Raw genomic sequence first — 15,689 nt, forward strand, 5'->3', positions numbered from 1 at the left:
GCCACTACGTTGGTGAGTTGGGAATCTGGTGAGACTAGAAGTCTGGGACCTTCACTTTCTTCTTGGTCAGCAGAACTGCAATTCTTCTGTGGTGTTTGACTGGACTTCTCTAGTTACTGTCTAAAAGTTTTCTGTCTTGATATGCTGACCCTTTCCTGGTCTTTGGGCTAGAGAGAGTACAGGCTTATGGTGGCAGTGTTACTGTACTTTGTTTATGCCTTATGTGTTTCTGGGTTGCTAAGCTTCTTGGGCTCCTGTCTGAGATGTATGAGGTAAGAATAAAACCATAGAACTCACTATTGGGTCATCTCTTGGGTACCAAGACCCCAAGACTTGTCTGCTTATTCTTTCTACAGATTCTTCCTATATTTTATATCATGTCCAGGTTTTCTAGCTGTATTTAATGGGGAGAATAGGGAAAAATACATCTCCATTTTCCTGGAAGCAGAAGTCCCCTTATATGTGTTTTTATTTTTATTGATACTTCCTAGAGTTTGTTAAACCTTGAATATATAAATTGGTCTTTCATCAAATTTGAGGAATTTGATGGACAGAGACCACTCTTCCTTCAAATATTTTTCTGTTTCATCCTCTTTTTTTCCATCTGGAGTTTTAATTATATTAATTTTTTAAAGAATTGTTTTCTTCCTGTATTCTTTATATTGAATAATTTACATCAGACTGTCTTCAAGTTCACGAACTTTTTAAAGAAAGATTTTTATTTATTTATTTTTTATGAGACAGAGAGCACAAGAGAGAGAATAAGAGCGGGAAGATGCAGAGGGGGAGGCAGACTCCCTGCTGAGCAGGGAGCCTGATGCAGGTCTCAATCCCAGGACTCTGAGATCAGATCACCACCTGAGCTGAAAGCAGATGTGTAACCAACTGAGCAATCCAGGCTCCCCTAAGTTCACTGACTTTTATGTCATCTTCAATATACTGCTTAATTCATACAGTAAATTTTTTATTTAATATCTTTGTCAGTTTTAGAATTTGTATATGGTTCTTTTAAATAGTTTCAATGTCTCTGCTCAACTTACTCTTGGTTTTTCATTACAGAACATTACGTTTTTTTCCCTTTACACTCTTAAGCATAACCATTTAAGCTGCTTTAAAATCCTTGTGTGCTAAATCCAGGATTAAATCCTCTTGGGGTCATTCCACATTGATCATTTTTTTCTCTTAAGTGTGGGTCTGTTTTTTTCCTGTTTCTTTTACATTTAATATTTTGAATTAATTCCTGGATATTTCAGTGTTATATTGAAGAGACTGGATTCTATTAAACTTAGAGTATCACTTTCTTTTTAGCTAATTAACTTGATCAAAGGAAAACTCCAAACTCTGTCTTTGGTGCAGTAGGCAACAGCTGACATTGTCAGGTGGTTCCTCTACCTTAGTTGGGCTGACAGGATTATCCAGGAATGCATAATTCAGGGATAAGTGTTGATAGTGTAGAGTTCACATACATCCATTACATCAAGTTTGGGGCTCCTCTGTAGCTCTTTTTCTTTCTAGGATTTTACACTGCATTTTTCAGATGCATTATTTTGATAGCTCTAGACTCTTTTAGGTTCTTGAAACCCGTAAGACCAACCCATAAGCTTTAGTCACCTCACAGCTCTGACTCAAAGCTTTTTAACTAAAAAGGCATTCCCTTCTTCCAAGTGGCAACTCCCTCCAGTTTCTTCCTGTTTGTTCACTCTCTAGGGCCTTCAAGGAGTTACTTCTCTTTTACATGGTGTCCAGAGCTAATAGCTATTACCTGATTAACAAACACTGGCAGGAGAATTTCGTTTGACTCCAGGGGTTTCCTTTTGTATTGCTTCTCTCATCTCAAAGAGATGTTTGGAATTAGGAGAGGGGACTGTGTGTGATGAGCCAAAAGTTTAGGTTGGATGGAAATAATATATATATTTTTTCCAACTATGAACCTTCAATGCCATGGAAAAATTAAACATATATTTATTGAGGGGAAGCAGTATAAGGGAAGGAAGCTTTCAGGAGGATTTATTTAAGTCATTTGTTGTCTTGGGGTAGCTGTGCACACCAGTGCTTGACAAGACTTCAAAAGATCCCTACGGCATCTTATTTGGGAATCCCTGATTCATGTCCCTGAAAGGAAATGAATTGTGCATGTCCCCAAGAGGAAAATGAGTTGTATGACTTAAAATTATACCCTCTTTGCATATGAAAATTATGCTCTTGATCTGATCAAAGGCAAAACACTGAAAGTGAAATTGTCAGCTTTTTCATCATTAATCAAATAAATTCAAGATCGTGTGATGTTTAAATATAATGACAATGATATGCAGGCCAGACAGCACAAAAGCAATTTTTGTGAAAGAAAATATATGACCCTCTAAATCCTTCTTCACTAAATTTTCTCATATTCAACAGCCAACCAGCTGCAGTTAAGTCATTTATTACATTCAAAGATAAAATACACATCTGATAGGATCTCATCACTTCTACAATCAGTCGCACCAAATGAGATCAATTGGTGTATGTATATGTGTATGTGTGTGTGTATACACATATAATTTGAACTCAGTAGAAAACCTAAAATCAATATAAACACTTCTTGAATTCAGTAGAGATTTTGAACTTTCATGCTAAATTTCTTTTTTATCTGCCTGGTATTTTGAAGATTGGTTTTAGATGCTGCTTGTATCTTTATATCTGATGTCAATATCATTACTACAATATACAAAGCAATTAGAAGGATTTTTTAAAAGATTTTATTTATCTGAGGGAGAGATAGCGAGAGAGAGCATGAGGTAGTGGCAGGGAGAAGGAGAAGAAGCCTCCTCACCCACCAGAGAACATGATGTGGGGCTTGATCCCAGGACCCCAGGACCATGACCTGAGCCAAAGGGAGATGCTTAACCAACTGAGCCACCCAGTTACCCCAGAAGGATTTTGATTTTCTTAATACATCATGTTTATATACAGTTGTCCAAGGGCTAGAAAACTGCAGAAATTTCACCTTTCTTCAGCTTATATGGTTTCAGCACAGGGCAAAATAATTTTAAGAGAAGAAATGTTATTTAAGTTTTTTTTCTTACTTATCTTTCATCTTTTTTGATTTACTAAAAATAGCTGCTTGGCCAAGTAGTTCACTTATACCATGGGCATCTAAGCATGATGCAGAGGCTAAATGTGATAGTATAATGAGTTTCAAATTACCCAATCTAACAGTTCTCTGCTATTAGGAGACAAAGGAATGCAAATAGGTGTCATTATTCTAATGAGCCACATGCTCTGGCTTCTCTAATGCAGAACTGAATTAACAGACATTTCTGTTATTGCTATCTCTACTCTCAAGAATTGAAACAAATGTTGAAATTAGCCCTACTTTACAGAGGGATGTTTTCTAGTCCATAAGGAAATCCCGAGAAGATAATGGCATGGCTTATATTTGGAAGTGAATGCTTAAATCAAGACTTTTATAAAAGAAAAAAAAAAACTTAATTTTTTTTGTTCATTTTATTTGCGGAATGATGCATTAAATAGTAGATTAAGTCATGAGACAACATCTGGATTCATGAAAATATATGCTAAATTAGATACAGATGCCTCTTTGGTAAACATCCAGTGGAGAGAATTTCACAAAATCAGGGTAAATCTCCCTGTAGTGAGCTATTAGTTCATTCAAACATGTGGAATTATGACACTATTAGCTGCATTCATCATTCCCAGCATGTAACGACTCAGCATGAGTGTGGGTGATGTAGAACACAGATTTCAGAGTATCTAATGAGGGTACGATAGTCTGTGAGGTCTTGAAGCACATTGAAGTTCTGTCTGTGTTGTGTCTGAGTTTAGATGCACTAGTAAGCCTTGGTTACAGATACACTGGCTGTGTTCTTCCTTCTGCTGGGTGCAGTTAAGAATTACAGAAGCATGAGTAGTGCTCTGCTCCCAGTGAACTGAAGGACAATTGTATAATAAGATTAAATACCATTGTACAGCTGAAAGCCAGCTGGAATTCAGACAGGGAAACTCATCATGGGGATGACACTTTAACCTGGAAGGATTTGAGTAGAAGGCATAACCAAGATAAGGGCAAAGCACAAAGGACTAGGGGTTGATTAGTGGAGGGGATGAACACCTCCTCTGGGGAAATGACGGGATGGCCTTAACGACTCAAATGTGAAAGTATGAAAATAGTAGTCAGACTGGGAGACGTTTGTGGAGCAAGGGGAGAATGTGCCGGACTCACTATTAGGGAGGTGACACCCAGAGCTAGGAATTAGCCTGAAGCAATAGAAATGCGGAGAGTTGAGAGCAGGGTGGTGGCCAGATGGGACAAGTGGATATGAAGGCTCGAAGGATCAAGGACGACATTACGATTTTAGGACATTGTAACACAGGAAATCTATTTTCTGTGAGGACATTGAAAGTAATTAGAAGAGACTACCCGTTTCAAGGTTTAGAAAAGCTGGTTGGTTTATGAGATAGTGGGAAACTACATGAAGGGATTTTTTCCTGTTACCTCTAGCCTTCTGCTCTGCTCCTCACTCCTTCCCAAAAGAAGAGGGTCTTTTCTGCTGGGTGGCTGATAGTCCTTAGTCCCTCTTTCCTGATTTGTTCCCATTTAAATCCAAGAACATGGAGAGTGCAGTTTTTTGACTCTCTTTCTGTCAGACCAGTCAAGCCATTGACTGTAATTTTACGGACTGGACTGTGGAGTGGTTATGGGCCATTTGGCTGGCAAATCTCAACCTTCCTCTGGAATTCCTTTGGTAATAGGGCAGAAGTATTATCTGTCCATCTCCACCTGTAGATAGCTGTCCTTATGTCTCAGTTGGTTCTAGGCAAGGAAAAAAGCCTGGCAAAGCCCCTCTTTTAACTTTTACCTGGTGACTCGGAAGCAGGGATACTGGGTATCTAGTAGGTTGTTAGAGATAATGTATGTGCATACATTCATATCTTACAAAGTTTGTGATCTAGATTGCAGTCGGTAGGTCCGGTGTTGACTTGGACCTCAGCTCAGAATACTGAGGTTTAGGGAGGTTGAGGATCCTGCAGAAGGTCCCCCAGGTGATGGGTAATGAGATTTTCTGAGGCAGTTATTCTGTTCATTCCCATCTTCCATTTCAGAGAAGAGAGGAAGGCTGAGGACATGGCTGTCAGAGAAGTTAAATTCTGTATGTCTAGATTGCCAAATTCTGCTTTTTGGGTACAGCCTAATCAATATTTCTTCTATCATCATAGGCAATGAATGCACAGAGTAAAACAATTTCCTACCTGGTTATTGGCAGTTCCTGGGTTCCCAGGTGCCCCATGTAGCCTGGCAGATAAGGCTAAGCACATTAGGTTTGCTTCACACATTGGGTTTCCTTTTGATTGACAGAAAGTGAATTCAGGTAGAAAGATCTTTTCATAGAGCTGAATCTGACACACACCAAGAATCCTTCCCACTATATGGGTACATTCCTAATATTTATTAAGCACCTACTTTGTCAGGCATATGTTAAATATTTGACATTGATGAATATACTTTGTCCTCACAGTACCCCTGGGAGATAAGAGTTATTTCCCCCAATCTACAGATGGGAAAATAGAGGCTTAAAGTTCATGCTGGTTGTTGAAGTTCAGAGTTGTGTCACCATATTTCTCTCACAGTTTGGCGAACACTCATTGCTTTTGAAAGACCTTGTAAATAAGGATTAATCATGACATCACTACCTCCTCATCAGTATTTGTAAAGCTAGACCTTAGGAAAACAGAAAGTGTCAACCCAGGAGAAGGAGCCACTCAGGCAACTATGATGAATTCCCCAGTCAGTTAAGAGTGAAAAAATTTCAGACCTTCCTGCCTTGCTCTGCTGATATATGGTCAACAGGAGGTGAGCACTGTGTTTCTGGAGCTCTAAATCATGACAGATGATAACAGAACAAACCTGATTGCCTCATTTGCTGTTGTGTCTGGCTAAGAGATTGAATGCCACACAGCTGACACAAAGAGAAGAAGTGAGTGCTACTAAATACCCAAGGTGAAATGCACAGGACTGATCATTTATTCCACCCTTAGTTCAAGGAAGAGAGCAGAACTCACCAGTGCTGCACTGTCATGCCAGAGGTCATACTGCCTCTTGTTGTTGTTACTGTAAATGCAATTAACGTTATCAATACCACATTTGATACTTACTAACAATTTGAAAAGTAAGATGATGTGAATTATTAGTATCTATTGTGACACTCATATATCACTTTGTGATTTTAAGTAACTTTTAAATTTTAAGTAAATTTCAAATAAAATTTAATTTTAAATGATTTTTATTTTTATTTTAAGTAAATTTTAAATTTTAAGTAATTTTTTAAAGTTTTAAGTAAATTTTAAGTAACTTTTATCTGGTTACAATTATTATTGTGTTCTTATAAGATAACTATTATAGACCCCTCATCCTCCCCACATACACACCAACAATGGAGAAAGAGGCTTGTGTGTCCAGCAAGTCTGCAGGTATCAAAACCAGCCTTGTCCCCAGCCACTGATCCCTGCAGCACAGACCTCCCTGGTCAACATGCTTAGCCTCAGGGCCCAAGTAGAGCCATCTGTAACTGTGTGCCATCTCCAATCTCCCCACAGAAATTGATGTCCAGCACTGCAGTTAGGAGAGCAGATGGGGTGGGGGTCTGTGCCTTCCATAGGCCTGCTCCAGTCTCCACACCTACCTCCATGGCTCCACCACCCCAGGACTCACATCTGCATCCTCACTTCCTCACTCAGCCTCCCTCCAGGCCACCAGAGGGGACTTGTGCCCCCTAGACCTCTGTCCACTTTCCAGAATGCTCCATGTGTCCTGATGTCCTTTCTCTCCTGACTCTCATATGTTCTATGCTTCCTTTCCCTTCTCTCTTGAGCAGATCAGGCACCAAGTAGACAACTCCACGAGGGAAACATTGTTTCCTGTTTTCCGCACTCTTTGTAGATACCATCTGTGTTCCTAGATGTTCTTAACTCTCAGAACAGATCCTGATGACTCTGACCTGTTACCCTGGGGTTTGAACTTGCTTATGAGCTTCTGGATTCACATTTTCCAACCTACTCATACCCCCAAGGGTTGGGGGTAGAGGGTAGGGAGACCCTTCTCTTGACCAGAGTTAAGATTCACAACTCCCTTGTGGATTGGGAGATAGAATGAAGAGGTATTAATGGGACATCTGCAGCCCTCCTCTCTGGAAATATAGCCACGGGGGGTGGGGGGGTGGGGGGGGGGAGACAGCTTCCCAGTATGAGACAGATGAGCTGGGGATAAGATATAGGGCAGGTGTAAGGACAATAGAAATGGAAGCTGCCTGAGTCACTCTGGGGACAGTAAGAAGCCAAGGGATCCTATCTCATCACCGTCTACTGTCTGCTCCACACTCACAGCCTTGGCAAGAATCCAGCAGGGTGCTCTGTTCAAGTCCATGTCTGAGTGCCATAGCTCTTAATAGTCAGGGTCCTATAGCATTTACATAGTAGGAAGGAGATAAAATCTCACTGTTAATTTATATGGAACTCAGGGCATCTTCACAGTCTTGGCATATGCCCAGTGTCTATGACTAGACATTTGGAAACCAGCTTGCTAAGGGACAGGGCATCATCAGCCCCTATATACATTCTCAGTGCCCAGAGCCACCCATCTCCTCAGCAGAGAAGGGAAATTACAGCAGAAGCACTTGTGTCAGGGGAACTCCAAAGCTTCCATGTGAAAAATACACTTCTATATTACTTAAAACTTAAAAACAGAAGGTCATGTTAAAGACAAGACAAAAGAATACCACTCAACATATACCTGCAATGTGAGTTAAATCTAGATCCATTTTTCATCAGTTGCTTTAACAGACTATTTACTTCCATTTCATATCATTTATATACAGATAAATCTCAGAATTATATCAATAATTCTCATGGTTCTGCCCCAACCTTGCTTAGCAACTTTCTGACAAGTTGGCCTATCATTAGACCTTTGCTCAGGGATAGGGAGCACTGGTTATTGGAAAAGACTAAGTATCACATATCTACGGGGAGAAAATCTAGCAAAAGATAGAGAATAGTATACTTTATTGAAAAATATTTCCTTTTAGGTACTCTTTTAGGTACTTCCCATCTTATCAATAGTGATGCTGTCAGCTAGGAATGTTGGGCACTTGCCTGGCCATATTATTCGTAGTGATGTTTCTCTGAGCGGAGCCAGTGCCCTGGTGGGATCAACCCTGTGTTTCTCGTGATGATTGCAAGATGCACCTCAGCAACAACCATTAGGGAACTTTGAAAAAAACATGTATTATTCACCTGCATGCCCGGGACCACAGGTAGAGAAGGGGAAAGAGAGAGCACAGACCTAGGGTCTTTTTACTGGGGACTAGGTTGGGGTGATAAGGGTTTGGCAGCTTCACTCTTTATTACTGCCAAATTTAAAACATAAGAGCAAGAATTAGGGCACAGGAAAGGAAAAGTGGGTGACTCCAGTGGCCAGCTATCTAGGTCACCCGAGGCTTTCTAAAAGGGGAACCTCATGGGTGGGGCGGCCTTGCTCTTTATTTAGTTGTGTAGCTGGCAGTGTGATCAAGAGGGATGTCTTTGAAGGGACTGCCTCCAAAATCAAAAGCTTAACATCAGGTGCTTGTAGGGGCTCCTGGGTGGCTCAGTCATTAAGCATCTGCCCAGGGTCCTGGGACTGAGCCCAGCATTGGGCTCCCCGCTCAGCAGGAAGCCTGTTTCTCCCTCTTCCACTCCCCCTGCTTGTGTTCTTTCTCTCGCTGTCTCTCTCTTATCAAATAAATAGATAAAATCTTTTTTAAAAATCAGGTGCTTATATTACAATCAAAAAAGCTTATTGTCAGTCACTTTCACTACGGAGACCTAAATATGTGGAGAGATACTTCATGTCCATGATGAAAAAGACCTGATACCAGAAGATGTCATGTCTTCCCCGGTATAATCTATAATAATACATATCCGGTTTAGTTCCAATATAAATCTCATCCGAGTATTTTTAGGAAAGTTGATTCCGACATGCTTCTGGGTGAGCATAGGACCAACAATAGCTGGGGCCTCCTGAAGAAGAAAAGATGGGGACCTGACCCTTCCAGCTCTTGGCATCTTCCGAACAGGACAGGAAAAGGGAGCAGAGCAGAAGATCCAGCAGAGAGAAGACCCCTGGATGACAGAAACCTGACTTGGTGGAGCAAAATCTGCAGATGAGCAGGTTGGAGGGATGGCTTGAATGAAGTCAGTGGCAACACAGAAAACCACATGGAGAAAATGCCATTGGATACCTTAAATACAATCAACTCCTGGTGATTAACGCCCTAAGGGTGAAGGACAATGCATTAAAACTTTGATTATGCACATGTAATATATAGTGTGACCTCAGAACAGGGAGAGCCTCTGAAATAAGATGCGGAGAGATGAAAAGATGGATAAATTAGACTAAAATTAATGTTTTTTCAAAAAAGAAAATAAAAGCCAATGATACAGTGAAATAGCCACAAATGTGAAGATCTGTGTAACATAGAACAAAATGTATCAGAATATATAAAGGAAACATGAATCAAATGAATAATAACATGAACATGTAAAGCAGAATATGAAAAATAATTTCACAAAGAAAACATAGCAAAGCCGGGGGGAAAAAAAAAGTGTGTGTGTGGCGGGGGGAAGCTTCGTTTAATGACTTCTGGCCGGGAAGTAAAACTACAAAGCAAACAATGCAGTGATTATCATAAAATTCAGTTACCACCTTGTAGGGAGGGGGGAGCTTACAGTGAGTCATGCACAGAGGGTCTTGAAGCTTCTGGGGCTTTCCTCTATATTAAGCTCAGTGTTTCACCATACATGCTGATTTCATTATTTTTGAACTGTTATAGGTACTGTACGGCACATAAATGAAGAATAAAGGTAGTGATCTACATTAGCAAAGAAACATCTGCACTTTTTATAAAGTAGAACTCTTGGTCATTCCAGAGACCATTCTCCTGGCTTCTATCTGTTAAGATCTCTGATCTAAGTGGATAGTTTTGCTGGTTTAGCCTTACAGCTGCAGGGGTCCTTCACGGTGCAGTGAGCTAGCCCCTCCTGGTGGAAAATTGCAGGGCATGCTGTCCTACTTAGGGAGGCCTCCCCTGCCAGCCGCAGCAGCAGACCTCTCTGCAGCTCTTTCCTCGTCTCCTGAGACATCTACGGATTCTTCACCTGGGAGGGTGCATGGTTCCCTTCACCCTAGAGTGAGGGTCATTCTCACGTTTAAGTAGCTGGGAGCAAAGCATACAGCTTTGTTCAAAAGGTGTCAGAGTGGTTGGGTGTGGCATCTGTTCATACCCATGGACTTGATGATGGGACAAGTGTGTTGGTTTACTTCCAGAGACCTCAAGAGACAGCTGGAACAAATAAGCCCGTCAGTTCCTCGGAGCCAGCTGCTCTTGCTGAGGTGGCCAGATTCTTCTAGGTCCTGGGGCCACTCCTGAGCCATCAACTGAAGCCGGTGATACAGGCCTCCCGGACAGGACATTCCCTGTGCCCTCCCACGGCAGTGCCTGCTGTTCCAGTGGCTTTGCTGTTCTACCCTCAGCTTCTCAGACTCCAGACCCTGCAGCACCCTAGGAAGGCATGCCCCACCCTTTCTTTTTCTCCACCAGCACCCCTCAGGTGATCTCACCAGCCTGTGCTTCAGCTGACATCCATATCCTGGTGATGGGAGAAGTCACATCCATCCGGGACAATTCCCATGATCTAACTTGTACAACTGTCCACTCAGCATCCCCAAGGAAAGCCCTCAAAGGCCTCAAGTCTGACATGTAGGCACCTGCATTGCTCCCCTTTCACTGGATGCCATGTCCTTCCAGAATCTCTGCCATCCTCCCACATGCAAATGACCTGTCCAGACGCCCAGACTGGCCACCTTCTCCCTCTCCCAGCTCACATGATTTGTTAGCACCTGGACGACCCTTTCCTTTAACATGGATCCCAAATTTCTCCTCTTTGTACCCTTGCCCACCACTATCATCTTCCACCTAGATTATTTTAATATTGTCATAGGCAGTCTCCCATTTGTCTGGTTCCCACCTCTGTTCTACTCTCCCATCTCAGCCAGATGGATCCTTTTATTATTTTTTTAATCTCTAGATAAATTAACAAGTTTATTCACTAAATGTTCATCAAGTTTTATGGAAAGTGTAAAAATTTTATGAAAGTTATAAATTGTTCATTATTTTCTATTAAGGAATGTAAGAAAAAATTCTAGAAATAAATATACATTCAGGTGCCATCCAACTGACTCTAGTTAAGCATAATGAAGAGTATAAAATTTATGACAAAGTTAACCAAAATCATCATGAATTCCACATCCCTCAATATTTGATATTTTCAAGGACAAAAGTAAAATAAAAATGTCTATAATATGAGATGTCTTTATTTCTTAATTTCTCTTTCTGCTGCTTCACTGTTGGATATAGAGATGCCACAGATTTCTGTACATTGATTTTGTATCCCGTGACTTTACTGAATTCAAATCATCAGCCCTAGCAGTTTTTTGGTGGAGTCTTTCAGATATTCTATATAGAGTATCATGTCTTGTATATAGAGTATACAAGTTTTACTCCTTCCTTGCTGCTTTGGAGGTCTTGTATTTCTTTTTGTTGTCTGATTGCTGTAGCTAGGACTTTCAACACTACATTAAATAACAGTGGTTCATTACAGTTTCTTCTTTCACCTTATGCTTAAAATTAAATAAAAATTATATTGTTAGAACCTACAGTTTAAAGTTATAGAATCTTAGTAACATTTGGCTCAACTAATTAGTTAAGCCAGATGGATCCTTTTAAAGCATGTTAGAATATGTCTGTGTCTTCTGACTAGCTCAGAGCAAAAGTCAAAGGCCTAAAAATGGTCTTGAGGCACTGTTTTTTAAAAAGATTTATTTATTTTCCAGGGAGAGAGAGAGAGAGAGAGAGAGAGAGAAACATAAGCAGGGGAGAGTGGCAGGCAGAGGAAGAAGCAGGCTCCCTGCTGAGCAGGGAGCCCAATGCCAGACCCAGTCCCGGACCCTGGATCATGATCTGAGCCAAAGGCAGACCAACTGAGCCACGCAGGTGGCCCAAAGCACTGTTTTATCTGGTCTTTTCCTCCGCCCCCTGCCTGGCTTTTCTCCAGGTATTGCAGCAGGACCTTTGCAGCATCCATTCCTTGGATGCTCTTCCTCCTGACAGCCACGTAGCCAGCTCCTGCACACTTCTTGGGTCTCCTAAATTAGGCCTTCGCAGACAACGCCATTTAAAATTATGCCTCCTCCCTTTTCATAGCTTGTAGTTCTCTATAGCATTAACAAACCTGTTACATGTTTTATGTGTATTTGTCTCCCTCTTCCCTTCTCTGTTCCTCATCTACCTGTCCTAGTTTTCTATTGCTCTATGACGAGTTATCACACACTTAGCAGTTTAAAGCCATACATATGTAACTAATTTTATCATGATAATTGTTTCACAATTCATACATATATCAAATCTTTACATTGTATACCTCGAGCTTACATACTGCTCCATGTCATTCATATCTCAATAAAGCTTGGGAAAAGAAAAAAAAAAGAAAATAATATCTTTATTTTCTTAGAGTTCTATAAGCCAGAATGTAGTGTGTTTGCTGGGTCCCACTGGCCAGAGTTATAGTGTTGGCAGGACTGCGTTTCTTTCTGGGGGTGAATCTACGTCTAGCTTCATTCAGGTTGTTGGCAGGGTGCAGTTCTGTATGGCTATAGGTTTGAAGTCCCTGTTTCCTGCCAGCTGTGGTGTGTTTTCTGCCGCGGGTGGTCATTCTCACCCTTTAGAAGCTAGTCACATTCCATGTCCCCTTCCTCCATCTTCAAAGCCAACATTGATGGTCAAGTACTTTCTTCATGCTTCAGATTTCTCTGAGCTGGGTCTCTGACTGGCTCCAGCTGGAGAAAGTTCTCTGTTTTTGAGGGCTCAAGTGATTATACTGGGTGTACTGGAATAATCCAGGATAATCTTCTGATTTAAAGGCCTCTAGCCTTAACTCCATCTGTACAGTGCCATATACCATATAAGGTAACGTTCATAGACATGATACCAGGGGAGGAAGTCTTACCTACCATGTCATGCTCCCACCAGAATAGCATTGGACAACGGGACGATAAGTACCAGTTGCAAAGTGGAGTCTTTATCATAACTAATGCTCTCAGGTGCTGCTCATGTGCTCAATGCATTAGTGCATTATGGAGCTTGTATCGTGACAGCAGGAACCCCAAGAAGTAGCTGCTGTTACTGCCCCCATTTTACAGATGGAAAAGATGAGGCACAGAGCTTAGGTGACTTTCCCAAGACCACAGAGCTGGGAAAGCCCCCAGCACTGTGGTCTCAGCCCATGCAATACTGTACCCTACAGAGAAAATACATGCTAGGAAGCACCAGGCACTGATTGCTGACCACCCAGATCTTTAGGAATGAAAAGGATCTAAACAGTGGTGACATCTGCCCTGGTCTGACCACCAGGACCTTTAAGTTTGACCTTCCACTCATCTCTCTTGCTACGTTTATAAACATCTTTGGTTGTGCAGGCTGAAAATATTTCCTTGCATTTATACCACCTTCTGCTCACCCCCATACAGATGCATATCCTAATTCTGAAGTTGTCTATGTCTGGACTAATGGCACCACTAAGTCAGTGGTGGTGGCAGAAGATGGCTCCAGGCTGAACCAGTACCACTTGATGGGGCAGACGGTGGGCACCGAGAACATCAGCACCAGCACAGGTGAGACCAAGTGCATGTAGAATGACAAACCCTGGGAGAACTTGGTGCTCCTGTGGTATGTTGGTGGGGAGGATTCCCTTCAAGCTCACTTCAGTTCTACTTAGCAATCTGGGGCATGGCTGTTGCTGTGCAGTGCTGGCCACAAGGACCCCTCCAATTCAGGTCCCAGTTCCTGCAGTGGCCTACAAAGGCACCAGCTGCAGTGACTGGCAGTATTGAGAGCCATGGGAGGTGTAATCTCAGGTGTGTTTGCCTTCATGTGTGCACACCCCTGTGATTGCATGTTCTGCCTGGAGGATGCATGAACCTGCTTATATAACAGAGCTCCTGCTTCAAGCACTGAGACTCAGAGGCAGTAGTAGTCTCTGCAGGAAAGGTAGACAGCTTCCTGCAGGTACTCCTGTTTACCTGCTCCCCTACCTCCTGTTCTGAACATTTCTAAGATTTCCCAGGGGTTGAATTTTACACAACAGCATCATAGAAACAGCTGAGGCCTCACCAAGAAGGAAGGGGCTCTCACTCTCACATGCATAGGGCTGGGCTGAGTACCACAGGCCCAGTACAACCTGGCTTCACCTGACACAAAATGGGTGAGGTGTCCAAAAGGACAGAAGGGGTTCTACTTTCTGCACTTGAAAGGTGTGTCCCCGGTTGACTCCTGGCCACAGGGGGTCCTGTTTTAGCAATCAGGAGGCTTGGCTGTTAGCAGAAGAGGAGATTCCACGGCCTCAGAGAGTCTCTAATGCAGAGAAGAAAAGTATAGCCTGGATGGAGTGGGCCCTGTAGCAGGGATGAGTTGCAAGCCCCAGAAGGTACCCTGGTCAGCATCACTCTTTCTCAGCATTGCCAAACCTCAGAGCTGGCAGGAAGTGCATGCTGCTTCTACATACAGACTCCCAGATCCTACCCACTGGCCTTATTGCTGGACATCCCAGGGAGAGAGAAGAGAGCCTGGCAGGACTGAGAAGGTGGTAGCCTAATTTTGTGGGAATAAGTGAAAAGGTGGTGTAGCAGATGTGTAGGGTAAAGAATTGCCATGTTAATGGAGGATGCTACAGTCCAGAATTGTTTCATATAGTTCTTTAAAAATGTATTAAATGGGGTTTATGCCTCTATTTCTGTTCTAAAAAGATGGTCTTTTTAAAAAAAACATTATTTGATATTGCTACTTTCAACTCAAAAATAAAACAAATCGGTGGGGTGAAGGGATGAGCAAAATGGGTGAAGGCGAGTGGAAAATATGGACTTGCTATTAAAGAATGAGTAAGTCACAGGAATAAAAGGCACAGCATAAGGAGTATAATCAATGATACTGTTTAGGGATGTATTGGGACAGATGGTAGCTACATTTGTGGCAAATACAGAATAATGCATAAACTTGTTGAATCACTATGTTGCACATCCAAAACTAGTGTCACATTGTGTGTCAACTATACTCAAATTAAAACAAAACAAAACAGAATGAGAACAACAACAATAAAAGCATTATAAGCAAGAGAGTAATCTCAAACCCTACTGCAAAGAAATAGAATGGCATTTCCCCTCTTTTCAGATGTCAAGGAGAGGCAAAGTTGGATCATTATAAAGATCCAGTCCTTGCTCTTAAACATATCTCTTCCTCCGTCTCTTTGTTGCTGCTTCTTTCTGCTGTAATGGAGCCCACTCAGCCACTCTCCTCTGCTCTGACCTGCCTTGGAACTATGGGGACAGTGTGGCCTGCCTCTGTTGGCATGTCGCAGGCACTCCTAAGGATTTTGATCTCCTTTTCTGCAAGGGGGCAGATTTTGCTGCATGTGATTTTAATGGTTCCCTCTGCCTATGACATCTGGCATGCCGTGAGAAAAGGCATGTAGGGACACATCCACAGCTGGCCATGCTGAGCTCTGGGCTCCGATTCCAAAAGCAAGCATCGGAGCTTGTTATCTGGCTC

General features: G+C 42.0%; 1 protein-coding gene across 6 annotated transcripts in view; it reads left to right on the plus strand.

Annotated features, from left to right (window-relative positions):
- The window catches only part of GABRA5 (gamma-aminobutyric acid type A receptor subunit alpha5), an 88,781-nt gene that overhangs the window by 62,192 nt on the left and 10,900 nt on the right, over positions 1-15,689 (plus strand). For all 6 annotated transcript variants that reach the window (XM_032342300.1, XM_032342302.1, XM_032342304.1 and 3 more), the window contains one exon: positions 13,616-13,759. In XM_032342300.1, the coding sequence (XP_032198191.1) occupies positions 13,616-13,759 (144 nt within the window). The remainder of the gene's footprint in view (positions 1-13,615; positions 13,760-15,689) is intronic.

The sequence above is a fragment of the Mustela erminea genome, chromosome 5 (genome assembly GCF_009829155.1).
Source record: "Mustela erminea isolate mMusErm1 chromosome 5, mMusErm1.Pri, whole genome shotgun sequence".
In the NCBI taxonomy this organism is placed as follows: domain Eukaryota; kingdom Metazoa; phylum Chordata; class Mammalia; order Carnivora; family Mustelidae; genus Mustela; species Mustela erminea.